General features: G+C 58.7%; 4 protein-coding genes across 4 annotated transcripts; 3 read left to right on the top strand and 1 right to left on the bottom strand.

Moving 5' to 3' along the window:
• On the bottom strand, window positions 1-8217 carry NUDC (nuclear distribution C, dynein complex regulator). The gene is made up of 9 exons (XM_036397042.2): window positions 8082-8217; window positions 7005-7082; window positions 4749-4961; window positions 4417-4500; window positions 3923-4036; window positions 3330-3524; window positions 2696-2779; window positions 2487-2605; window positions 1-844 (listed from the first exon to the last, which is right to left on the bottom strand). Exons 1-9 carry the CDS (start codon window positions 8175-8177, stop codon window positions 793-795), a joined length of 1035 nt encoding a protein of 344 aa, XP_036252935.1. The 5' UTR covers window positions 8178-8217; the 3' UTR covers window positions 1-792.
• A 1230-nt stretch (window positions 8218-9447) lies between these two features.
• Window positions 9448-10779, top strand: NR0B2 (nuclear receptor subfamily 0 group B member 2). The gene is made up of 2 exons (XM_036397074.1): window positions 9448-9972; window positions 10508-10779. Exons 1-2 carry the CDS (start codon window positions 9456-9458, stop codon window positions 10777-10779), a joined length of 789 nt encoding a protein of 262 aa, XP_036252967.1. The 5' UTR covers window positions 9448-9455.
• Window positions 10780-12337: 1558 nt separating this feature from the next.
• Window positions 12338-16672, top strand: GPATCH3 (G-patch domain containing 3). The gene is given in 8 exon segments (XM_036397108.2): window positions 12338-12685; window positions 12951-13356; window positions 13359-13387; window positions 14691-14865; window positions 15256-15315; window positions 15565-15686; window positions 15834-15961; window positions 16312-16672. Coding segments are annotated over 8 exon segments (1488 nt in total). The 3' UTR covers window positions 16532-16672.
• Window positions 16673-17495: 823 nt separating this feature from the next.
• Window positions 17496-22215, top strand: GPN2 (GPN-loop GTPase 2). The gene is given in 7 exon segments (XM_036397056.2): window positions 17496-17557; window positions 18072-18469; window positions 18472-18542; window positions 19734-19890; window positions 20339-20499; window positions 21067-21197; window positions 21647-22215. Coding segments are annotated over 6 exon segments (936 nt in total). The 5' UTR covers window positions 17496-17557; window positions 18072-18126; the 3' UTR covers window positions 21720-22215.
• Window positions 22216-25276: the final 3061 nt, after the last annotated feature.

The raw sequence follows: 25276 nt of genomic DNA, 5'->3' as shown, positions 1-25276 counted from the left end.
TATTCCACTTGTTTTCCTTTATGTTGCACTGCAGTTTCAACAAAGACAGAACATGCAGAGTGATGCCACTCGTCAGCAGGAGCTCACACAGCGCAAGGCCAGAGGGGAGGGAGGCTCTTGGGGAAGAGGCAGGAGACACTCCCAGCAACAACAGCATCCCCAAGGCCCCCCACGTCCTCCCACCCGCAGCCACAGAGTCCCCAGCCTCTCCTTGCTCCAGGACAGCAGCCTGACCTTCCATCTGCTGGGAGCCCGGAGTGCTCCAGCTGTCCCACTTGTGGCACAAACAGGAGCAGCAGCAAGGAGAAGCAGGGTCTGTCTCCACTGCAATAGCTGTGCTTTCCAACTGCTGTTCTCCCTTCCCAAGAAGGCAGGAAAAGATTTATTTGACAAAATAAACTGACCCTTGTTTTCACAGGAGAGCAGGAGGGAGCAGAACTCAGGAGTACCTGTGCCAGTGGCAAAGAGCGGACGAGCAGCTCGGAGCAGCCCAGGGAAGCGAAGCAATACCTCAAGGATTTATCTCAAAACCTCTCAGGTCTGGCTCTCTCAGCCCTAACACCCTTTTTGCTCTAAGCCCTCCTCCTCTCCTTGCTGCCTTTGGGAATTGTGGCAGATGGCTCTGTCTGGAGCTGCTCTGGGGCCCTGCCTCTGCTCCCAGAGCAGGGCCCTCCACAGCAAGCTTGGGTGGGGGATGCTGAAGTTTAACTTGCCCAAGGTGAGGAATATCCAACCATACATTTCCTGCCCCATTCAAGGGGCTGACTGAAAGAGGGGGGGAAGGGGGACAGCTCAGTTGAATTTAGCCTTTGAAAAGTCCATTTCTGGATGCTGTTCCATGAACCTGCAAGGAAAAACAAAGACAAGAGTTTGGGTGAGTCAGCAGGAGCCAAAGAGCTCTGTTTGGGGAGGGAAGGGTTCCTGCTTCCTGCACTCATGAGTTCCGCTGCAACGCCATGCCCTCCACAGCAGGAAGGGTTCTGCTGAGCTCCCTGGGACACATTCCCTGGACTTTCCCTACAAACACCTTTTCCTTGGGTCAGTGGGAGCAGCATTCCTGCCAGCCTGCCAGGTCAGCAAGCCCAGGCACACGGGAGCTGTTAATGATCAGACACTCACCCTCACTGCTGCCTCTGGGCTGCACACGTAGCAGCCACCACAGATTGTAGGGCACAGGGGAGATGGTGAAGGCAGATTAGGGCTGGCAGCTTTACTGGAATATGGGGAATATCTCCAGTGCTCTGACAGTAAAATCTCAGGGAGAACATGACCAGAGGTATCTGGTTTCACAGCAGCTGAAATCTGATTTCAAATGTACTGCAGTCCCAGCAGAGGGAATCGCTGTGGGTTGGAAGAGACTTTAAAGATCATCTTGTTCCAACCCCCTGCCATAGACAGGGACACCTTCCAGGGCTATTTGGACTCAGGTTGCCACTCAGGAAGTTGTGAGGGCAGTGCTCTGTGCCCAGGAGTGCCCAGTGCACACAGAGGCTGCTCTGCTCTGCTCCCCAAGGGACACAACACATCACAGACCTGTGGAGGCTTCACACACCCTGCAAGTCAGGGCAGCTTGGTCTCCTCTGTGTTCCCATCTCAGGGCTTCCCTGGAACGCCCCCACAGCGTTTTCCCTTCCAGGGCCATCTGTGCTGTGAGGATCCTGTCCTTGTTTGGCAGCCAGGACAGCTCCCCTGGCAGACATCAGCACCCTCATGGGTGTCACTGAGTCCCCTTTGCCCTGGACAAAGTCTAAACTTCCTCTCCATCCTCTGCCAGCTTCCAGAGCACCAAACAAGAGGCCCTGCCAGCGAGGTGTCCTGCATGTGCCCTCCCAGGAGCAGAGGGTGCTTCCCATCCCACTGACACCAGGGCAGCCTGCTCCCTGCTCTGCTCACACACCGCTCAGCTCCACAGGGAAGCTTCTGGCACGAGAGATGAAGCCAAGGGAGGCAAGGAGTCAGGTCAGCCCCAGCAATCCTTCACCCAGAGATAAGGTGTGGGGCTGCACTTGCTGAAGAAGCTGTGTGACCCAGAATTGCCTCCACACCTTCCCAGATGGCCTTGTGAGCTCCAGGAATCATTTCCCTGCCCCAGTGCATTTATGCCAAACAAGGCAATAAAGCCATAAAAGTGGCTTGGGGACAACTGTCTGGAGGCAAGAGGGAGGGGTGATTAGCTGGCTACCGAGGGAGATTAGACACCAATCAAGACCATGTCAAAGTTCAGCAGAGATGGCACCTCCAGTTCTAAACGTGCCTTCTGGACTTGAAATCAGCAGATTAGGACAATTCCAGAGCTAGGCTATTCCCAGATGTCCCCACTGGGCTTTCTACCCCCACAGGCTCTTACAGACACTACTGTTGGTGGCTGGCCAACGATACAGAGATGTGCAGAGGTGAGCATGGCTAGGACTGAAGGCCAAGCTGCTGTTCCCTTATTTGTGCCAGAGAGGAAGGCAAAGCCAAGCAAAGGAATGAGCTGCACCCACTTTTTCAAAATATCCTGCTTCTTCTGCTCATCAGAGGTGGGCAGGCCCATGGACTTCTGTCGTTGGTCATACATCATCTTCTCCACCATGCTGCGAGTTTCGCTGTCCAGGTCTGACAACTGAAAGCAAGATCCAGATTGGAACAACTCTGGGCACAGCTGAGGTAACTCCTGAGCAGGCTCTGCCCCATAAAACAGAACAATTCTTACCTTTGAGTTCTCTGGATTGATTTTCTTGGTGTTGATTTCTGGGTCTGTGGACACCAGTTTGTTCCACCATTCCATTTTGTTGATCTAGAGGATGAAGAAGCAAAACCAGTTTATCCTTCTTGGACTTGTTCTAGGGTTTTTAAGTCTCAGTCACAGGAAAAAAAAAATGGAATCAAACTTTATTTGACAGTTTTCTAAATATCAGTAAAATCTGAACATAGATAAAGGGTATTTTTGTTTCAAATTACTTTAGGCAGCCTAAATTTTCACAGCTGGGAGATCTGAGAGAATGTCAGATGTCCCATTTGGCACGACATAAATGGGATTACAACAAACCACTTGGAGAGGCCCAGAGGGGACACAAGGAGGTCTGCCCCTGGATTTTCATGTCACTAACAGATGTCAAAACATGCTAAAGGACAACATTAAAATGACTGATTTCCTTCCAGCTTTTCCTGAACTGCTGAGACTTACACTGGGTATCCTGGAATAGCATAAAATTAGGCTGAAGATGGAGGAACTTAAATACCCCACTGACAGTGTGCCCAGGACAACCACAGGGGCTCTGTTTCAGCTGAGGCCCAGAAGAGGCTGAGGGCCAAGCCTGACCCCTGCCCAGCCCCTCCTGCTGTACCTTCTCCAGGTGCACAGTGACTGTTTTGCCATCCTCGATGAGCCAGGAGCTCTCCTCCACCTTGACCTCGTTGAAGAGCTCCCCATCAATGACAGGAGGGTGGCCCTTAAGGCCGACCTTGAGGCGGCGTCTCTGGATATCGACCACCACGTCCTTGCCCTTCAGCCTGAAGCTCACCTTGAAGGGCACAGCCAGCTGCAGCAAAAAGGAGCAGATCTGAGCAGCTGGGCAGGGTGAGTCCTCCTCACCCTCCCATGCTGCTGCTCCAAGCCTTCCTGCCTTGGTTTCACCAGAGCCAGGCAGAGCAGGGACTCTTCCTTGAGGTACTGAGCGAGCAGGAGGTGAAAGGAAAGGACCATGAAAAAGGAAGCAGATTTTGATGCCTGGTTAAAACAAGACCAAAAGCTGGAAAACTACAGCTCCTGGGAATTTTACTGAGTTACCAAGCTCTCTGCCAGCTATTGAAACATTGCTGTTTCCAACAAACTTCCAGAGGCAACTGGAACACAGGGAAATGGCTTCACCTCTTACCAGCACCTGCTTTTATTCCCTGTCTCAGATTCCTCAGATCCTGGTCATAAAGCACTACTTACATCCAATTCTGAGAGAGTCTGTGTCCATCTGTAATTTGGAAGGTCAGCTCCATTGCCAGAGTTGGGCTTAAGTTTTCCTTTATCCTTCTCATCTTCCTCTTCATCATCTGTTCCCTAAGCAATCCAACATAAAGAAAGAAGCTTTTCCAGTTTCCACTGCAACAACAGCTCTTCAGTTTTATAAGAATTGCAGGTCAGTTGTTTGTATTTTAATCCCCTAAATTTAGCTCCATAATTAATACCTGGTTCTGGTAAAACATGACTACAAAAAAAACAAACCCATAAGCCGCCTGTACTGGCACATTTAGGAATTAACTGTGCATTTTTAAAGCCAGATTTTCTAATTTGTATTTTCAAAGTGTGTATTTTGGACAGGGCTTGGAGCAACCTGGTGTAGTGGAAGGTGTCATGGCAGAGGGTGGAACGGGATGAGCTTTCAACCCTTCCAACCCAAACCATTTTATGCATCTAAAGTATTTCCAGACGAGTTTTACCTGTTTGTTGGAATCTGAAGATTCACCTTCCTCCTCCGAGGGCTTCACTGGGACACTGTTACCCTGCCCTTGTGCCTCTTTCTTCTGTTTGAAAAGAGAAGAGCGGGAACACGCTCAACCAAGAGCTGGCACTTTGTGCCACCTCCTGAGCTGGCACTAGATGGCCTCAGCCTTTCAGCTCCAGCTCCACTTTGAAAACAGGGAATTTTCAGCCCTTGAAGAGTTAGAGCAAAGAGGTACTGCCAAGGGGAAGAGCAAGCCCGAGCCGCTCTAGCCCCTCGCAGCCACGGGGCGCACAAAGCTGCCCCTGCAGGTACCTGCTGGGCTCTCACCTGGTTGATTTCCAGCTGCAGCCTCTCTGCCTCCTCGTCAGTGAGCTCCTTGATGCGCGGCTCGCCGGGCTGCGGGCACTCCCTGGCCCTGTCCCTGGCCAGGCGGGCAGCACGCTCGGCCTTCTCGCGCCGCTCGGCCTCCTGCCGCGCCTTCTTCTCCCGGCACTCCTTCTGAGCCAGCTTGTTGTGGTGGCTGAAGGCCTCTGTGATCAGCTGGGGACAGGGGCACAGGGGGTCAAACACCACCCCTGCTACACCTGAACCACCACACAGGGTCAAACACCACCCCTGCTACACCTGAACCACCACACAGGGTCAAACACCACCCCTGCTACACCTGAACCACCACACAGGGTCAAACACCGCCCGCTTCACGCCTGAACCAAGCCCGCTCAGTCTCCCGAGGAGCACAAGAACAACTGCTGAGTCACACAGATGTTGGGAATCTTCCCTTCATCTTCCTTCAGTTTTTTGGATTGGAAATCTAGAGATTTTTCAATTCAAAAAGCAGAGGAGGAAGTGAAAAGGGAGGAAAAGGGGAAAATTTGAAATATTTAAATGTAGTCCGTCCTAGTCATGCATGGAGTATGTTTCCAGGAGATAACAGTGAAATAAAATCCTCCACTAATTTTGTCCAATTCCAGCAGGACAAGCTGATGCCCAATCCAGCCACCTGAAGCTACTCCATACCTCCAGGACAGCTGGACACACCACATCCAGCTTCTTTACCTACTTCTGACCTTTCTGTGGGTTTTTCTCCAGATGGAGCCTCAGTGCCACGATTTGGAGGAGAAATGCTTGAAACACTTATTTTTACACTGAGGGGTGAGTTCCTCCATACAGCCTTTGTTTCAGCCCTGCTCCCAGGTCTCTGAAGGTTCTTGTGACTCTGGGTGACAGTCAGTCCCAAGGTCTGGGCTGCCAAGGGCCTCGTGCTCAGGGAAAGCTGAGTACACAGGCAGGGAGCCAGAGCACTGCCCCAGGCTCGATAAGGCCAGGGCTGCTGTGCACAGCAGCACGTAGGTGAGCTGAGGTCTGCCCCAGAAAACAACAGGGACACATCCTCAGACAGGAATCACAGGGGGAACATTTATTTATATATTTATATATCCCAGGAGTTTCGGGGTGGGAGGGAAATCCAGAAGTTTTTCCAAGCAAACTGCAGTTTGTAAGCAAGCACTGAGTGTTTCTGCTTGGCTTTAGGAGCAAGGATTGTTTACACAGCACCATGTAGGTGAGCTGAGGTCTGCCCCAGAAGACAACAGGGACACATCTCAGACAGGAATCACAGGGGGAACATTTATTTATTTATACATATCCCAGGAGTATCAGGGTGGGGGAGAAATCCACAACCTTTTCTGAGTAAATTGCAGTTTGTAAGCAAGCACTGAGTGTTTCTGCTTGGCTTTAGGAGCAAGGATTGTTTACAGAGCTCGGCCCCAGCGTGTCCTGGAGTACAGAATGCAAGATGTGCATCCCCCAGGATGTCCCAGCCCGGGTGAGGAAACCACCTTCAGTGCCTGAGCCTGTCCCTGTCACTGCCCACACCACGAGCCTGCTGAAACAGCCCCCAAACATGCAGGGACCATCCCACCCTCTCCTTTCTCCTTCATGCCAAGGGCTCAGCAGGGCTGGGGAAGCAGCTCCTTCCCAGTTTGTTGTGTTCCTGTGGTGGCAGAGCACTTTTCCAGGAGGCCATAAAGCACTGTGACAGATGCCACCACTGCCAAGGACAGCAGCCAGACACCTCCGAGCTGCCACTCAGGTGGGATCACACAGCCTCCAGGAACAGGGGAGATCTGCTCTCTATTCCATAAAAAATGACAGTGGGGTTCACCTTTCTTTCTTTCTTTCAGAGAATCATAGGATGTTTTGGGTTGGAAGGACCTTAAACCCCTCCAGCTCCAGCAAGGGCTCCCTGCAGGAGAGGGGATGCTCTGTCCAGGCTGCCCAGCCCGGCCAAGGGGCAGCTGCATGTGCAGAGCCCTGGACTTTGTGTTTTTCCTGGCTGAGCAAACAAGGTAACGGGGGTTATCACCTGCTGTGTCACTGCTAAATCAGTGTGTCTGGCAGGTTTACTCTCCAAACTAGCCTTTGGCCAGAGCCTGGCAAGAAACCTGCACTGAGGTACCATCCCAGATGGGAATTGGGTATCCCTCACCTGACAGGGGCAGCTCTGGGTCTCCTTCCCTCGGGAGCTGCTGGTGGAAGGGATGGAAGGGAGAAGAGCTAAAGGCCTGCAGGTTTACGTTTTACCTTCTCTGCTACTCCGTCCTCTCCCCCGGTGAAGAAATCTGTCTTCCTCCTCAGGAAGCTGAAGAAGGTGTTCACGAGCTGGGGAACAGGGTGGAGAGAGAGGGAGCAGTGAGCCCAGGTCACTGAGAGGCACCTCGTGTCCCTGAAGCAGCCTTTATCCTTTGTCCTCCCTATCTGTGGCTGTGCCAGCAGTGCCCTGGAATCAGCCCCGTGAGTGCTGCCTCCAGAACATTCAGCTGTGCACATCCAGCCTGGATTCCTGCACAGAGGGCTTGGGGTGCTTTGCTTGAAGGCAGCAGCTTATTCCCAGCTCCTGCTCCCCTGACCCAGGCTGTTATCCCAGGCAGGAATGGATTTGTACATGCATACATATCCCATATATATATATATAGATATGTAATGTTTGGCTTCTTTGCCCACCTAAAAGCATGCAAACTCCTTATTTTTACAGCCGCCAGGGACCACTGATGCATGACATAGCACCTCCAAATCCCCTCTGGAATCCCAGATTCTCCTTGAGCTTGGCTGATCTTTATTTCCCAAAAATCCTATCCCATACGGGTTTCACTCCGAGGTTTTGCCACACGAGGGGCATTTTTTTATGAATTATTTCTGAGTGGGATGTGGGTGCGATGTTCCCACACCCTCCAGCCCTGCCGCCGGTCAGTGCCGGGATCCCGGAGCCCGCAGCCGGTAGGACCGGGGTGGGTGAGCAGATCCCGAGCACGAGGGGATCCCACCATCACGGCCAGGCCTCGCGGGGTTGCGCTGGGAAGGTGAACGGGGCAGCTCGATGCTGCCCTGTGGTGCTTTGTCCTATCACCGGCACTGCCGCGCACCCGGGGCCCTCTCGGGGCACCGGGGCCAGGCTGTGAGGCCGGGCCGAGGGCGCCTCATTCACACCGCACTAATTAACGAGAGGGGCCGGCCGTTATCGCCGCTCCGGGAGCGGCGCACGTGCGGCCCCTGCTCCACGTGCCGGGGCGGGGCCCGAGGAGGCCGGGCCGCTGCCCGCGCTCCCCGCTCACTCCTCCGCTCCTGCCCCGCCCTCCCCGCGCCCGCTGCCGGCGGCGCTACCTCGCGCACGCCGCCCTGGTGCTGCTGGGCCATGGCGAGCAGCATCCCGTCGAAGCGGTCCTCCTGCTCCGCCGCCTCCTCCGCGCTCAGCCCCATCGCGCCGCCGCTCCCGCACCGGGCCGCCACCGGAACCGGAACCGGCGCCGGCGGAAGCGCGAGGCCCTCCCCGCCCGCCAATCCCAGCGCGGCCCCGCGCCGCCCTCTTCGCTGATTGGTCGCGAGGGCTGTCAATCTAGCAGGGAAGGGCGGGCCGCGAGGCGCGGCGGGGTAGCTATGGCGACGGACCGGGCGGGCTGCGGTGCACAGGGCGCGGGAAGGGCCCGGGCCGGGCCTGGCCCGTCCTGCCGGGGAGCCGGGGCCAGAGGGGCCTCCTGAAACTCCTTGACTCCAGGCTGAGCCCCACTGCTCCCTCAGCCACTCCTGGTGCTCCATCTCTTCCCGGTTCCGTTACCCTCCCCGGAATGCTCATGCTTGTATTGCAGTGAGGGGCCCAAATTGGGCACAGGCCTTGAGTGCGGGGCCACCCCAACAACCATTGCTCACTTTGGCTCATGGTCAGCTGCTGTCCACCAGCACCTCTGGGTCCCTTTCCACTGGGAAAATACGAGAATTTTGGCCTTTTTTCCATACTTTTCTCTCATTCAGCAAATGGGAGTGTTTTCCCTTTCCCAGCCCTGTGTTTCCTCTGAGAGACACAACCCCTGGGCTGTGTTTCTACTAGGACAATACGAGAATTTTGGCCTTTCTTCTATACTTTTCTCTCATTCTGCACATGGGAGCGTTTTCCCTTTCCCAGCGCTCTGACAGACCCAACCCCTGGGCCCATCACAGCCTGCTCAGGGTTCACCAGGTTCCTCTTCCTGCACCACAACAAGCGGCTCCCGAGCAAGGCCAGGCAAACAGCTGCTGATAACACAACTTCCAGGTTGCTGTTGCCAAGGCCGGGCGCCGGGGCCGTTGAACGCCGGGCTCAGACGAGCGCTCCGTGTTTGTCTGTGAACCCTGGCAGCGACAGCTGCCCGATGGGGCCTTGGTGCCATGGTACAGCCTGAGCTAATGACTCTGTTTATCCTGTTTGGGTAATCCTGATAAGGCCACACAACCCCTCCCCACCGATTCATTGAGAAAAACGGCCGTTGACCGCGCCTGGCCCGGCCAATCCACGCAGCAGCAAAGGGGTTGGCCGGCTGGTTTATTGAGGGCTGCTTAATCAGGGCGGTCAAGGCTGCCGAGGGGTGTTCACTGTGACCCGGCCTTATAAGAGCTGGCTGGAGCAGCCAGGGGCTGGCAGGGCTGGCAGGACAGGGACAATCCAGCACGGGACGTATCTTGGAAGGGATTTTGCGTCTCTCTCGACGAGGAGCTGGCTGAGCCATGAGCTCCAGCGTGGATTCAGGCTGTGAGCGGTGCCGGTGCCACGGCAAGGAGAGGCAGCCCGCCATCCTGTACACGCTGCTGAGCCAGGAGCTGCGGCCCCGGCAGCCGTGCCCGTGCCGGCAGCGCCGCGCCGTGTGCCTGCGCTCGCCGCAGCTCACCTGCCGCGCCGCCTCCCACGTGCTGCTCAAGACCATCAGCTTCGTCAAGAACGTGGCCGCCTTCCGCCTGCTGCCACGGGAGGACCAGCTGCTGCTGCTGGACAGCTGCTGGGTGCCGCTCTTCCTGCTGGGGCTGGTGCAGGAGATGGTGACCTTCGAGGTGATGGAGGCGCCGGCGCCCAGCATGCTCAAGAAGATCCTGCTCAGCGGGCAGAGCAAAGGGCAGGAGCCCGAGGGGACACAGCCCACGCTGGCGGCCGTGCAGAGGCTGCAGGGTTGCCTCAACAGCTTCTGGAGGCTGGACCTGAGCCCCAGCGAGTTCACCTACCTGAGGGGAGCCATCCTCTTCAATCCAGGTGAGTGCCAGGCCCTCGTGGCTCTGCTGGGCCCCACTGGCAGCTGGGCACAGAATCACGGTGTCCCAGAGCCACTGAGGCTGGAAAAGATCTCCAAAACCACGGAATGCACCCTGTGCCACTCCCCATCAGCCCAGAGCACTGAGTGCCATGTCCAGGGATGGGGATCCCACCACCTTCCCAGGTGAACACAGACCTCGTGGCCTGGAGATGCTCAGAGATGGGCAGGTGTGAGAGCAGAGAGGGCTGGTCACCTTTTCCCTATCTCTGGCCATTCCCAAATGCACAGGGAAGCAGGAGGGAGGGATGTCACAAACTTTGCCTGCCCTGCAGACAATAAATCCTGGATATCTTTACTTTTAAAGCATGACTTTCCCTGTTAGCTGCTGTCCCTCCCTCACCCAGCATCCCTGGAACAGCGGTGCCTCTCCAGAGCTATGTGCGTCCCCTCTGAGAAACGGGGAGGGGTGGGATGGCAGAAACCTGGCTCTGTTTGCCATCCCTGACCTTCCTGTCCGTGTGCTGTCCCTCGCAGACATCCCGGGGCTGCAGGCTGCCCTGTACATCGAGAGCCTGCAGCGGGAGGCGCAGCGGGCGCTGCGGGAGCTGCCGCACCCCGAGCACCGGGAGCGCTTCCCGCACATCCTGCGGCTCGCCGCCTCGCTGGGCTCCGTCCCCGCCGCCCTGGTCACGGCGCTCTTCTTCCGGCCCGTCATCGGGGACGCGGCCATGGGCGAGCTGCTGGCCGAGATGCTCTTCGAAGTGTCGGGCTGGCCGCGGGCGCCCTGGCCGCCCCTGCCCTGCTGAGCCGCGACACGGGACAGGAACGCTCCGGACCTGCGGGATCCTTGTGCCACTGGAGCTCGGGACCTGCGGGATCTCTGCGTGCCCCTGGCGGTCCGGACCTGCGGGATCTCTGTGAGCCTCTGGAGCTCCAGACCTGCGGGATCTCTGTGTGCCCCTGGTGCTCTGAACCTGCGGGATCTCTGTGTGCCCCTGGTGCTCTGGACCTGCGGGATCCCAGCGGGATCTCTGTGTGCCCAGGCTGGAGGAACCCTGCGGGATCTCTGTGAGCCTCTGGAGCTCCAGACCTGCGGGATCTCTGTGTGCCCCTGGTGCTCTGAACCTGCGGGATCTCTGTGTGCCCCTGGTGCTCTGGACCTGCGGGATCCCAGCGGGATCTCTGTGTGCCCAGGCTGGAGGAACCCTGCGGGATCTCTGTGTGCCACTGGAGCCCAGGCTGGAGCAGCCCTGCCGAGGCAGCAGAGGCTCAGCAGGCTCACAGCAGCTCCTGCTCTCCAGCCTGGGCAGAGTGAGTGGGCAAAGGGTTTCTTGCCCTGCTCCCGGTTTTTGCTCATTTTGCTGTGAGCTCCAATCAGTGAGGGTTGTGCTCAGCTTGATGCCGTGTGTCTGACAGTGATCCTCAGTGGGATCACTAATTATGGAATTAGCTCTGGGCCTGGCTTCCATGCTTGGACTCTTAGAAATGCTCAGGACATTTCTTCAGTGAAAAAGCCAGTGTTAAATCCTACAGGGTGGACAGACTCACCCCTCTTTTCCTTAGATTCTCTCTTTCCTCTGTAATTCCATGAAATGCAACAGGATTAAGAGCACTTAGCAGCACCTAAACCTACTGCACCTCCTGTGGGGCTCTGGGCTTTTCTGTCTGTGTGAAAAGCTAAACCCGAACAGAGCTGGTTTAGTGGGAGATCCAAACCTCCCTCCCTGGACACAGAGCCAGGTGCACACCTGGAAAACTTGCTCCTCCTGCCTCCAACAGGTGAGGTGTCAGTATTTTATGTGTACATTCGTGTGGTTTGTATATAAGATGCAATAAATTATTTTTTTAATAAAATGTTTGGTGTTTTGGAACACAGTGGTGCCCTTTTAACGATGGTGTTGAATTTGGGGTGGGCAGAAAAAAACTGCAGGCATGGAAAAGATAGAATAATGGAATAAAAAGGGATTTTCCATCTGGCAATGCAGACAGGAGACTGAACCGGGGGGACAAGACCAGAGCCCTGGCTTGGGGTGAGGAGGGCAGCCCGGAGACCCCCTGAGACCCCTGGGGGCTGTGACCCTCCAAGCCCCGAGACCCCCGGGGGTCTGGCCAAGCCCTGCTGCCCCCCGGGCCTGTTAAACCCCCCCTCAAAGGGGGATCTTGGTCCCCAACCCCTGTGACCCCCCCAGCCTCTGTCCCCACCCCTGTGATCCCCCCGGGTCTCTCTGTGACCCACCCCAGGACTCCCCGCCTGCCGCGCGCTCTCCCGCCACAAGGCGGCGCCCGCTACCAGCAACGTCATCACCGCGCGAAACGTCATCACTGCACGCGTAACGTCATCACAGCGCGCCAGCACAGGCCAAGATGGCGGCTCCCAGCGGTACCGGCGGCGATGGCGGCGCGGTCCGGTACTGCCTGGTGAGCGGCATCCCGGCCGCGCTCCGCTCCGCGCACCTCCGCGCCTACTTCAGCCAGTTCCTGGAGGCCGGTGGCTTCCTCTGCTTCCACTACCGGCACCGTCCCGAGCGCCCGCCAGCGGGAGGCGGCGGCGGGGCCTCGGCGCCGCGCACCTGCTGCTGCCTGGTGTCCGTGCGGCCCGGCCGCGCCCGTCGCTTCGTCCGCATGTACTCGGGCAAGCGCTGGCTCGGGCCCGGCGGCGCCGCGCTGCCCGGCCGCTGCCTCATCCGCAGGGTCGCCTGAGCGCCGGGACAGGTATGGACGGGGGGGTCCGGGAACAGCACTCTCGGGCACCGGATGTTTAAAGCTCTCCTAGGACTTCTTACCGCTTTAAATTTGCTCCGAGGCAGGAAAAGCCGTGTGGGCTCTGCTTATCCCCCTGCTACTCGTGAGCTCCTGGATTTACATGCCCTTGCTGGGGTGTGGGACTCCCCCCCAAACCACCCCTGCTCTCTTATGGCCCCCAAAACCATCCCTGTACTCCTGTGGGCCCCCAAAACCATCCCTGCTCTCCTGCGAGCCTCCCCCAAACCCTCCCCGTTCTCCCGCAGGCCCGGAGGCTCCTCCCAGCCCGGCCGGGGCTGCCGCCGGCCCGGCGGTCACGGAGGCGGAGCTGCGGCGGCTGCCCGAGCTGAACCCGCCCTCGTTCATGCCCCGCGGGAACGTGGGCACCCCCCTGGGCGTGTTCCTGGAGCTGATCCGGGCCTGCCGGCTGCCCCCCCGAGTCATCTCCCGGCTGCAGCTGGATTTTCCCAGGACGGGCTCCTCCCGCAGGTATGGGAACGTGCCCTTCCAGTACCCCGGCACCGACACCGTGCCTGAGGAGGAGCGAGTCTACACGGCTGCAGGGGATGAGATCACCGAGGAAGAGGAGCCCGTGGGGCTGACTCAGCCTGCCCAGCCCCAGGAGGATGAGGAGGGGCAGCAGCAGAGGAAGAGGAGTCAAACTCGGATGACGTAAGTGGAACATTCCAGCACCGTCCTGTGGGCTGGGTTGTTGGAGCTGTGAGGGCAGATCTTACTCTCTGAGCTCATTTTTCATCTCTTAGTTGGCTAAGTGGCATGTTAAAACCAGCTGTAAAATAGATTGATCACCCCTTGGTGCACTGAGCCCCTCAGGGCAGGGACAGGAGCCCTGAGCCCCCCAGAACTACTCAGGGGCTGGTGGGGGTTGATCCCAAAGGCTCTGATCCGAGGAGGAGCAGAGGGGAGGCTGGTGCTGCCCAGCAGGTCCTGCCCTGGTGCCTGGCAGATGGGGTGGCAGAGGCTGGGCTGTGTCCCCAGCTCCGTGCCAGGCTGTTCTGTGTCCTCTGCTCCATCCCACCACGTGCTGTGCTGGGATGACGTGCAGAGCTGCACAGAGGGCTGACCTCAGGTGCTCCTGCACCGGGGGTTTAGTCACTCTGGGGAAAATGGCTTCGGTGACAAAGGCTCCAGGAGAACTGGGCAGGGCAGGAGCCATCCCAGCCCTGTCCCTGGCAGACGCCTGTCTGGCCTGTTCTCCAAAGCTCTGTCATTACAGATCCCCAGGCAAGCCATTCCCGTTCTCTGCTCCGCCAGAATTAACTCAGATGTCAAATCTCTGCTGTAGCTGCACCCCATTCCTTTCTCCTGGCAGCGTGGGGCACAGGGACTCTTGTTCCCTCCTTTTCCCAGCTTTTTATGCAGCCTTTCCTTCTGCAGACTAAACAGACTCCTCCAGCTGTTTCTCCCGGGCTGTTCCTTGGCTGGGCAGTGGCTGTGCCCAGGACTGGGCAGGCAGCTCTGTGTCTGTGCCAGGAGCTGCTTCCTGGAGCCCACGCAATCTCCAGGGATCAGCTGCCCTGGAATGAGCTCCCTGCTGGTGCTGACTGAGGTCCAACAGCCCTGCTCCTTACATGGGCATCAGCTGGGGCCCTTGGGCTGGGGCTGCTCTGGGATTTCTCCTGCTGACTCTGGCAGGGCTCTGAGTCAGGGATGAGCTCATCCCTCGTGTTGGGGCCTGAGCAGAGCTGCTCCAGGGGAGGGCGGTGGGACGGGGCAGGGAGCAGGCTGAGCTGCTGTCCCCAGCTCCATCCCAGATTGTCCTTGCAGGACAGTGACATTTGTGAGGAGGGGTCTGTGCTGTGTCCCAGCCCCATCCCACACCCTGCTGTCCCCTTTAGGACAATGACACGCGTGAGGAGTGGCAGGGGGCTGTGCAGTGTCCCCTCCAGGACGATGACACGTGCGAGGAGGGGGCTGTGCAGTGTCCCAGCCCCTGCCATGCTGTCCCCCACAGGACAATGACACGTGTGAGGAGTGGCAGCGGCACGCGGCGCTGCACGAGGACGTGACGCAGCAGGAGCGGCTGCGCGAGCGGCTCTTCGAGGAGGAGATCGAGCTCAAGTGGGAGAAGGGCGGTTCCGGCCTCGTGTTCTACACAGATGCCCAGTTCTGGCAGGAGCAGGATGGAGGTGACCCTGCTGTTTGTGTCACCCAGCCCACGGGCCAGCTGAGCCTTCCCTGGGCACTAGGCTGAGACCCCTGCTGGCAGCCCCTGGGGTGGGCAGTGGGTTTGGGGGGCCTCTAGGGCCGTTTCCTCTGTGCTGGCACTGCTGAGGCACCGCCCTGAGTGCAGAGCTGTGTCCAGAGACATGGAGGGGCTGGGGAGTGCCCAGGGCAGGGGCTGGAGCTGGGGAAGGGGCTCAGCCTGGAGCAAGGAGGCTCAGGGGGGGCCCTTGGGGCTCTGCACAAGTCCTGACAGGAGGGGACAGCTGGGGGGGTCAGGCTCTGCTCCAGGGAACAGGGAAAGAGCTCCCCTGTGCCAGAGCTCACCCAAAGTGCTGCTTCCCTTCTCTTGGCAGACTTTGACGAGCAGACAGCCGACGACTGGGACGTGGACATGAGCATCTACTATGACAAAGGTATGAGAGCTGAGCCACCCACCCCAGGGGAACCAGGAACTTCTGACCATGCACAATTCGGGAGCTCTTTGTCATTCTTTGAAAGCACCCAAGCTGTCAGTGAACCTGAAACGGTGTTTTTCTGGTCTGGCAGCAAGGCTTGCCAAAAAGAACAGGTTCTGCCTCCTGTGCTGGTGCTCTGGGGAGCACGCTGGTGGTGCCCAGGCTGGCTGAGCTGGGCTGTGCTGACTGTGGTTGCTTTGTCCCCAGATGGAGGGGACAAGGACGCTCGGGACTCGGTGCAGATGTGGCTGGAGCAGCGGCTCCGGGCCGGGCTGGAGGATGGATCTGTGTCAGGGCAGCACATTGGCACCTTCGAGAGGCACACCAAGGTGGGTGAGCTCTGCCTGCCTCTCAGGGCAGGGCAGGAGGGGTGGGCCCACAGGGTGGGGGCAGGAGGAGGAGGAGAGGAATTAGCCATGGGGGGTGAGGGTGGGATTTGTCCAGCAAGTCTGTGATGGCTTTTCCCTCTCTCCCAGGGCTTTGGCAGGAAGGTCCTGGAGCAGCAGGGCTGGACAGAGGGGCTGGGCCTGGGCAGCAGCAACTCTGGCATGGCTGAAGCTCTGGACAACGAGGGGCAGAACCCCCGGTGCAAGAGGGGGCTGGGGTGAGTTCCCAAGTGCCCTCCCAGCCCCTGTTCCCCCCTGTGCCCAGGCTCACAGCAGCTGAGGGGCTGCAAAGGGAGCTGGGTGGGGACAGGGCTGTCCCAGGGATCCCTGCACAGCTGGGCAGTTCACAGCCTCCACAGCCAAACAGGCTGCTCCTCCTGACATCCAGGGCTCCTCGGTGGAGCAGGGCTGGAGCCTCTGTGGGAGCTGTCCCTGCCCATGGCATGGGGTGGAACTGGCTGGGTTTAAGGTCCCTTCCAACCCAAACCATTCCAGGAAAGGAGCTGGGAAGCTCAGGGATGCCTGATGGCCTCTGCAGCTCCAACCAAACCCTCCTGCTTCCCTCCAGGTACCACGGGGAGAAGCTGCCAACCTTTGTGAGGAAGAAGAAGCCCCGTGGTGACAGCTCTGTTGTCATCTCCACCATCTACGATGACCCTGAGCCCCAGGACATGGGTGACCAGCTGCTGAGGCGCCAGCCCCTCACAGCCATGAAGTACAGACAGGACATGGCCTTTGTCCGAGCGTCCCAGCCCGCCCTGGGCAGCCTCAGGGCACAGCCACGCTGAGCAGGGACTGTCACAGCCTTTGTCCTGCTCCCCGGGCCAGGCTGGCTCCTGGGCTGAGTGTAAGCAGGGTAGTTTTGTATTTATTTTTAGTAAAAATACAGATTTGTAATTAAAATCGCCACAGTGGGTTTTTTTTCCTCACGAATTGAACCCTTCAAATGAAAGGAAATGGTATTCTGTGTGAATGGAGAAGGATTTAGAGTGATTAACACTTACATTCGTGCTGGGATCAACCGAATGTGTGCATTTGTGAGGCTGAGGAAGCAGAACTCTCAGCCTGGGAGGCAGGGAAGGACAAGTACAGGCAGGGCAGGGTAACTCCTTCCCTGCCCGAGCGTTGCTGGGGCGTGGCTGTCCCGCTCTGGCAGGGATGGAAGGTGCTCAGGATGAAAGGCTGGTCCTGGCAGCCTGCAGGGGGATTCTCTGCCTTCCCTGTGGCTCTGGTAGCGGGTGCTTTCCAGGCTGCTCTGCCCTGTTCTCCTGGCCCGGGCACTGGCACAGGGGACAGCTCTGTCCCACTGCCCCAGTGCTGGCAGGCCAGGCCCTGGGTGACTTCCTGAAGGGGTGAAGGGAGAAAATGCAGGGAGGAATTCCTCCTTCTACCTGCCAGGAGCGTGTAGCCACCTAGGAGAAGGCTGAGGGTGGGCATTAGGAAGAATTTATTCACAGAAAGGGGGATTAGACATTGAGAACGAGCTGTCCCCAGAGGTGTTTAAGGAAAAACTGGGCGTGGCACTCAGTGCCATGCTGGTGTTTGGTCAGAGCTAGGGCTCGATGGCCTCAGAGGCCTTTTCCAACCCAATTTATTCTGTGATTGGGAAAAAAGCGGGGCTGGGGCGGTGCTGGAGGGGCAAGAGCCGAGGCCGGGACTCGAACCCGTGATCCTCGCCCTGACCGAGTCCCGGGCGGGGCTGCGCGTCCCCCCGGTCGCCAGAGGGCGCTGTGGGACCGGCGGCCGCTCCGCGCCCGGAACGCGGCGCTCGGGGCCCGCGGGCACCCGGACCCACAGCGGGGGCACCGGCGGCGGTGAGCGGCCTATGGGACCGGGGGCGAAATATCGGGATAGCGGGGGGATAACCGGGAATGGGGGGATTACCGGATAGAGGGGGATTACCGGGATGGGGGGAATAACCGGGATAGAGGGGGTAACCGGGACAGGGAGGTATAACAGGGGATGAAGCGGACTGGGCAAGGAGGGGAGATGGGAGGGAGAAAGCGGGAGCAGGGAAGGAGGGTCGTGAGGGACAAGAGGGGACGCGAGGGAAACTCGGGGACAAATGGGGAGAAGGAGACGTGGGGATAAATGGGCCCTATAAACACAGATCAAGCCCTCAGTGGGGTGCTGTCCCTCTGTCCCCTCTATCAGACCTTGTCGCTATACACACATATCACACCTCAACGGGGCACTGTCCCCCTGTTCCCTTTAGCAGAGCCTGTCCCTATAAACACAGATCAAACCCTCAAGGTGCTGTCTCCTCTATCAGAGCCTGTCCCTATAAACACAGACCCTCACTGGGGCGCTGTCCCTGTGTCCCCTCAGTGTGGCACTGTGCCCGTGTCCCCTGAGCCCGGCAGGAGGAGGAGGATGATCCAGCATGGCTGAGGACAGCCGGCCCAGCCCGCTGGCCTTTGGCCAGGTGGTGATCGGCCCCCCGGGCTCGGGGAAGAGCACCTACTGCCAGGCCATGCGGGAGTTCCTGGCGCGGCTGGGCCGCCGCGTGGCCGTGGTGAACCTGGACCCTGCCAACGAGGCCGTGCCCGGCCCCTGCGCCCTGGACATCGGCGAGCTGGTCACCCTGCCCGACGTGATGGCCAGCCTGGGGCTGGGCCCCAACGGGGGGCTGCTCTACTGCATGGAGTACCTGGAGGCCAACGCCGACTGGCTGCAGGAGCGGCTGCGGGGGCTGCAGGGACACTACCTGCTCTTCGACTGCCCGGGCAGGTGGAGCTCTACACGCACCACCAGGCCCTCAAGAACGTCTTTGCCCAGCTGGCCAAGTGGAATTTCAGGGTAGGGATGGGCTGGGGGAGCTCCAGACAGCTCCACACCCCTGGGCACGGCGGGCCTGGGGGGTCTCGTGGCTGCTGCCTTCAGGAGGTTTGTGGCCTTTCAGGTGACGTGGCTTTATAGGGAAGGAGGGGAATTCTGCCCTGTTTTATGCTGGGAGAGATTGGCAAAAGAATGGCCTGTCAGGGCTTTTAGTGGGATTGGGAGCAGGAGCACAGATTCCTTCCTCACACTTCACACGGAGTCCCAGAATGGGTTGGGTTGGAGAGGAGCTCAAAGCCCGTCTCCTTCCAGTCCATTCCATGGGCAGGGACACCTTCCACTGGCCCAGAGAACCCCAGCCTGTCCCTGAGCACTCCCAGGGCTGGGGCAGGAGTGTGTCCTGCTGTGCTGCAGGATCCTCCCCCAGCCCGGGGGGGTTTCACCAGGGTGGGTTCTGTGTGTGCCGGGAGCCTTGGCACTGCCCTGAGGAATGCAGGGGCCGTGCCAGGCCCTGCTGCAGCCCCGGCAGAGCCCCAGCAGGGCCCTGCAGCAGCCCGTGGGACGGGCTCTGGGCTCTTGCACAACGGGAGCTGCAGGTGAGAGCAGCCCCGAGCTGCTGACGCTGCGCTTGCTCTGCGGCGGGGCTGCACCACCAGCGTGCAAACCCTGCGTGCTCTGAGCAAGAAGGGCAGCTTCATTTGCTTGGGAATGTCACTGGGAATCTGCACATTAGAGCTTATTTTCACTGGGGTGAGTGGACATGGGATTGGAGTTGCTAAAATAAGACATGTACAGGGCTGGTTCTGCTCTGCCTGGGAGCCCCAGACTGGCTGGGCTCTGCTGCCCTGACTCAGCCTCAGAGCCCTGACTTGGAGTGACTTCCCCAGCTCTGGGACCACATCGTTACAGCCACACAAAACCCAGGGAATCAAAGTGCTCGTTAGTGTAATTATTAATTATTAGTGCCAACCACAGGGGACTCTCCCAGCAGAAGGTGGTGAGCTGCAGGTACTGCTGCTGGCACTGGTGGGGCTTTGGGTCCCTTCTGACCCAAACCAGTCCAGGATTCTCTGGTGCTGTTTTGTGGGCAGGAGCTGGGAGCTCATTCCCCAGGAGCTGCAGTCAGGCCTGGACAGGCTCTCCTGTGGCCCCTTCCAGGCTGGGCTGGTCACAGGGGAAGAGCCCCTCTGACTGTGTCCCTTCACTGCCCAGCTGGCTGCCGTGCACCTGGTGGACTCCCACTACTGCACAGACCCTGGGAAGTTCATCTCTGTGCTCTGCACCTCGCTGTCCACCATGCTGCACGTGGAGCTGCCCCACGTCAACGTCCTCTCCAAGATGGACCTGATCGAGCACTACGGGAAGCTGGGTGAGGATCTCCCCCAGGGCCTGCTCTGGGAGCTCACACCTCATCTCTTCTGCCTCCCTTCAATGTGCCAGGGGGTCTCAGATCTCCATTCTGGACACAGAGGAATTTGAGGGGCAGGGGAGTGGAATTGGGGTGCCAGGTGCAAATCAGCGGTGTGAGAACAGGGCTGGGTGAGGAGCTGCTGACCACAGCCTGCTCTGGGGGGAAAGGGACCTCACACCTCATCTCTTCTGCCTCCCTGCAGGGACCGGGACACCTTCCACTAGCCAGGGTGGCTCAGAGCTCCATTCTGGCCTTGAACATGGAGGAATTTGAGGGGCAGGGGTGTGGAATTGGGGTGCCAGGTGCAAATGAGCTGTGTGAGAATGGGGCTGGGTGGGGACCTGTGCAGATCCCACTGTGCTCCTCAGCTCCCAGCTTGCCCTCAGAGCTCCCTGTTGCCCTGCAGCTTTCAACCTGGATTATTACACCGAGGTGCTGGACCTCTCTTACCTCGTGGACCACTTGGCCTCCGATCCCTTCTTCAGGAATTTCCGCCGCCTCAACGAGAAGCTGGTGGAGGTGATTGAGGACTACAGCCTGGTGTCCTTCGTGCCACTCAACGTCCAGGTGAGCCAGCAGGAGGGAACAGGGAGCCCTGCATGTGCAGCAGCTGATTTTTGTGTGCTCAGAGCCACAGGGCTGGAAACCTCAGCTGTGAAGAGACTCAGGGAAAGCAGGGAAGCACAGCCAGACTTGTAAATGATCTGTGGCAGCCAAAGGAAAGAAAAAGGCTGATGAGCTTGGGGCTACCTGAGCCTTGTGTCCTGGAGTGGGGAATCCAGGCTCCCCCTTCTTCAGCTCTTCTGGCCTGCATTTCCAACCTGGGCTGAGGGTCACCTAAAACCGGGTGAAATTAGGGAGCAGTGAATAATGAGAAGGGGGAGGGAGGGCTGGAAATGCCCTTAATCAGGCAGTTGGCAGAAGTGCCAGCAGGCAAATGGGCTGGGGGAAGGTGATGAAAGGGAATGAGAGGGTGGAGGGCCAGTGGCAGTGTCCCTGTTTGTCCCTGTTTGTCCCTGTTGGTGTCCCTGGCCCGCGGGCGCTGTCAGGGTGGCCCCAAGCCCCAAAGGGCCCAGGCCAGCGTGGGCTGCTGCCTGTGGGGAAGGAGCAGGCACAGCGAGCTCCCTCCTGCAGGACAAGCAGAGCATGAGGCAGGTGATGCAGGCTGTGGACAAGGCCAATGGATATTCCTTCGGGGACCGGGAGCAGCACAGCCTGGAGGCGCTGATGTCGGCAGCTGTGGGCGCCGACTTCCACTTCTCTTCGTATCCTCTCTGCTGCTGAGTTAAATTTCTCTCTCCCTGGGGGACTAAGGCTGAATTTGCAGGCCCAGGTTCATCATCTGGTGGGTGACACACACGTGGGGAGTGGGGTGTGCTCAGCCCAGCCCAGGGCAGACACCTGTGCCCACCAAACCCCCCAAAGGTTGGGAATTCATACTGTGAACTTGTCAGGAACCTTTTGACAACTTTCCTCTCTCTCACCTTCCCTTGGTTGGTCTTTCCTTCTCCTTCAAACCATACAATTGATTCTCCTGGACTTGTCAGGCCTGGGATCAGGCAGAGCCAGAAGTAACTCAGGTGATGCTGCCTCTTTCCAATGGCCTTGGGGCTAATGTGAGGCTGGGCTGGTTCCTCGCTGGGAACTTCAGAGCTCCTGCAGAAGGGAGTGTTTGAGCCCAGCCCCTCGTTTTCCTTAATTACTGCGTTATCAGCACCCTGGCAGTGCAGGAGAAGTATGTGCAATCTCAGGACAAAGCTGTGGAAGAGGAGGTGATGGATCTGTGACACGCCCTTCCCTGCTCCTCTGTTTTGACACTTCTCCTTTTCCTACCCGGAGCTTCAGCTGTGACTCAGAGCAACTGAAAACCTTTCCAGGCAGAGTCTGGACCCTCTCTGGATGGGTTTGGCCTCCTGAGCTTCAGGCCTGCTGGCCAGAGCAGGGCTTTGGCAGAAGGGAGGTGCCCGAGGGTCTTCCCTTAGGAACAGAGAGCCAGGGAAGGCAGGGAGAGCAAGGAAAAGAAGCGAGATAAGGTCTCCTCCATCATGACCAAGACAGATCCAGAGAAAGAAAAATCAGCAGGAGCTGCCTGGTGTGCAGTGAGAGTGGAGGCAGCAGGCCTGGGTGTGCTGCAGGAGCAGCGTGCACAGGCCCCACACTCCCAGAGAATCCAGGCCAGGACGCCTCCACGCCGTCTCAAGGACAGAAAGATGTTTGTTTTTCTTTTTCTTAGAAATAATGATGGACTCTTTCTTAATAAAACGCTCCTCAGTCTCACTTTCATCTTAGAGTTTGCTGAAGCTGAGTAAATAAACCCAGGAGTGCTCTGGAGCCCGAGGCCAAAGGGCCTGTCCCCTGTGCCCTGCTGGGAACAGGCTCAGCCTGGCAGGGCTGGGGGCAGCAGGCAGGGCACAGCTGCTGCTCCTGCACCCATCCAGGGGCACACACACAAAATGCCAGCTCGGCTTCTTTGGGTTAAGAAAGCCCCTGTGTGACTCAGCTCGTGGTTTGCATCTCGGGCCTTTCCCAGGAGCAGCCCTGGGTGTCCTCATCCACCTTCCTTTTCCTGGCCTTGCTTTCTCCTCATCCCAAATCCTGGGGCTTCCCCTCCTGCCCGTGGAATTCCCTCTGGCTGTGCTGCTGCAGCTCCCAGGGCTGGCAGCCGCTCTGAGCCTCCTCGTGTGCTCCCTGCTCTGAGCCCTGCTCCAGGGAGAGCTGGGGGTGGATCAGGGGGTCTGAGGGTAAACTGGGAGGGCTGGGGCTGAATTGGAGGGCTGGGGGTAAACTGGGAGGGCTGGGGCTGAATTGGGAGGGCTGGGGGTGCCAGGTGGGGTTTCCACATCAGAGAGCCCCCGGGTGCCTCCTGGCAGCCCCACAGGGATGGGAGCAGGCACAGATCCCAGTCCCAGCTCTGCAGACTCAGCATCGCCTCTTGCCCAAGATCTTGCATAAAATACAGCAGGATTTTCTCACAGGATGATTTGGCCCTTGGCAGAGGGATTGGAGACTGGATCCTTGATGGATCTAAATGTGAACAGGGTCTTGGGCAGCTGGGCAAGGAATTAAAATGATTTTTCCCTCATCTCCCAACTCTGTGGCCAGGATTTGGAGACAAGGAGGAGCTCAAGGAGAGGAGGACGCAGACACACAATGCTTGTGCTTCACCCAGACCCCTTCCCAATGAAACTGAGATTTCAGATACCAAAGTCAAATCCCAGAGTGCTGCCAGGGCCTCAGCTCTTCCCAGAGCCCAGGAATTTCCCTGGGTGTTCCTGGCTGGAACCCAGCAGCTGCATTTCAGTGCTGGGGCTCTGGAAGCCAATCTGACCATACCTGAGCTGAAATCCCATCCTCACCCTGTGGCTCGTGGCCTTGTCCTGCTCCTTTTGGGGCTCTCTAGTTGCTGTGAAGGGGTGGGAGACGGGATCATAAAAATATTAATTTTATAGTGGCTTTTTCATGGCTTTGAGAGATTTGGTGGCTTAAAAGGGTATGGTCAGGTCAGGCTGAGTTACGCAAGAGCCATCAAAGCTTTTGTGGCTTTTTGGCTTTTTTATTTGAATGCCCTGGATATCTGCAGCCTCAGCCTTGGGATGGAAACTGCTCAGCTCAGCTCAGGATCCTCTGCTGTGCTCCAGCCAGGAAATGCTCAGGCCTCAGAGAGCTTCAGCCCCAAAACTGCAGCGGTTTTGCACCGAGGAGCTTCTTAGAGATGAATCAGGGGCTGGACCGGGACCCACAGCCCGGAGGGGACAGTTCTGCTCCTGCCCAGGCTGGGCCAGAGCCCCTGGTGTGGGATGCAGGGTGAGAGGCAGCCTGTCCCTGCACCCACACACCCATGGCAGGGAGGGGACACGGCGGGGCTCCCAGGCCAGGAGGTGACACTCAGGCTGCCAGGGAGGTGACACTTTGGCTGCTGCCACTGCCTTGAGCAATCAAGGGCCAGGATGAGTCACTCCAAGCCTGGCATGTCCCTGGGAAGGGGCCCAGCTTTCTGCTGAGCTTGTCCTACTGCTGAGCCCACCCTGCCCTAAGCTGCTCCTACCTGCTGAGCCCACCCTGACTGTGGGACTGAACCTGAGAGAGGTGTTTTGGGGATGGAGGGATTTGAGCACCCATCACAGCCACAGAGCTGGGCTTTCCTGGGTCCCCACAGCGTTCCAGCCCTGATTTCCAGCTCCACCATGGAGCTCCTGCTCAGAAGCTGAGTGGTGCTTTCTAATGGGGATAAAAACCTATCCAAAAAACGCCAAGGCCCCCAGAGCAGGCAGTGGTGCCAGCCTGGCAGGAGGCTGCCCAGACCAGGGGTGATGGGCACCCCATGTCTGGGTGCCCAGACTGGTGCCAGCCTGGCAGGAGCCGCCAGCCCCAGCCCTGGGCACAAGGCCCTGGGGGAGCTGGTGACAGGGACAGGCGGCGCTGTGGGTCCTGCAGCTGCCACCCAGGGTGGGCAGAGCCTTGGGCAGGCAGCACAACGTCCCTGCTGGCCCTACAGCCCTGCTTGGTGGCCTTGTCCCCACAGCCACCAGCCCTGGTGTAGGGGCTGTGCCAGGGCCCTGATGGGGCAGTGACTGCAAGGTGGGGACACTCCTTGGCCTGGGCACACAGTCCCTCTGCTCTAAGGGTGTTTAAGACACTAAAACAGCTCAATTTGAGAGCTTTTCTGGATGTCCCTTCAGATGGGAATGCCGAGAGCATTCCATGGCCACCAGACAAGGACCAGGCTGGGGATCGAGGTCCCGGTGTCGCCCTGGTCCTTCCACCTGGGTGCCACCATCCTGTGCGAAGCAGGGGGACAGAAGGACCCCAGAGAGCTCCCCAGCAGCACAAGCCTCTCACAGGAGTGTCCTGGGGACCCAGGGCTCCTCCTTCCCAGTCTGGAAAAGCTGCCGGACCGGCTGGGAGCAGGGAGCACCTTCCTCCCACACGGCCCAGCCACGCTGCAATTTCGGGAGCTGTTGAAATCAGTTAACTCCTGGGGAGCCAGGGGGAACCCACAGCCCCAGGGGTGGACAGACACCCCAGTTACCCCTTCCTGGGCACGGCACTGCCAGCTCCAGCCCCGCCATGCCCAGTTTAACCAGTCCAGGTGTCCCCGGGCCGTGGGGTCAGGGCCAGCGCGAGCCCTCGGCTCGTTTGTCCCGCTCTGGCTAATTACAGGGCTGGGGCTGTTCCCAGGCTGGCAGAGCTTGGGGCCAGGGGGAGGCCAAGCTTTGGGGTCCCTCAGGACCAGCCCTGACACTTCTGGGGCCCCAGGGAGCCTCTGGGGGGCCAGGCAGCACCCGGGGTGCTGTGATGGGGCTGGGGAGGGCCAGGGGGCTCACGGGGGCTCGTCCCCTCTGCA

This window comes from Molothrus ater, chromosome 24 (genome assembly GCF_012460135.2).
Source record: "Molothrus ater isolate BHLD 08-10-18 breed brown headed cowbird chromosome 24, BPBGC_Mater_1.1, whole genome shotgun sequence".
NCBI classification, from domain to species: Eukaryota; Metazoa; Chordata; class Aves; order Passeriformes; family Icteridae; genus Molothrus; species Molothrus ater.
This window is presented reverse-complemented; position numbering and strand designations above follow the sequence as displayed.

Bases quoted from the DNA above. Each gene is read 5' to 3' on its own strand.
- NR0B2 (XM_036397074.1), top strand. From the start codon at position 9,456: ATGAGCTCCAGCGTGGATTCAGGCTGTGAGCGGTGCCGGTGCCACGGC. The intron at 9,973-10,507 runs GTGAGTGCCAGG...TGTCCCTCGCAG, and splicing joins AGCCATCCTCTTCAATCCAG to ACATCCCGGGGCTGCAGGCT.
- NUDC (XM_036397042.2), bottom strand. From the start codon at position 8,177: ATGGGGCTGAGCGCGGAGGAGGCGGCGGAGCAGGAGGACCGCTTCGAC. The intron at 7,083-8,081 runs GTAGCGCCGCCG...CCTGTTCCCCAG, and splicing joins ACCAGGGCGGCGTGCGCGAG to CTCGTGAACACCTTCTTCAG. The intron at 845-2,486 runs GTGGGTGCAGCT...TTTTCCTTGCAG, and splicing joins AAGCAGGATATTTTGAAAAA to GTTCATGGAACAGCATCCAG.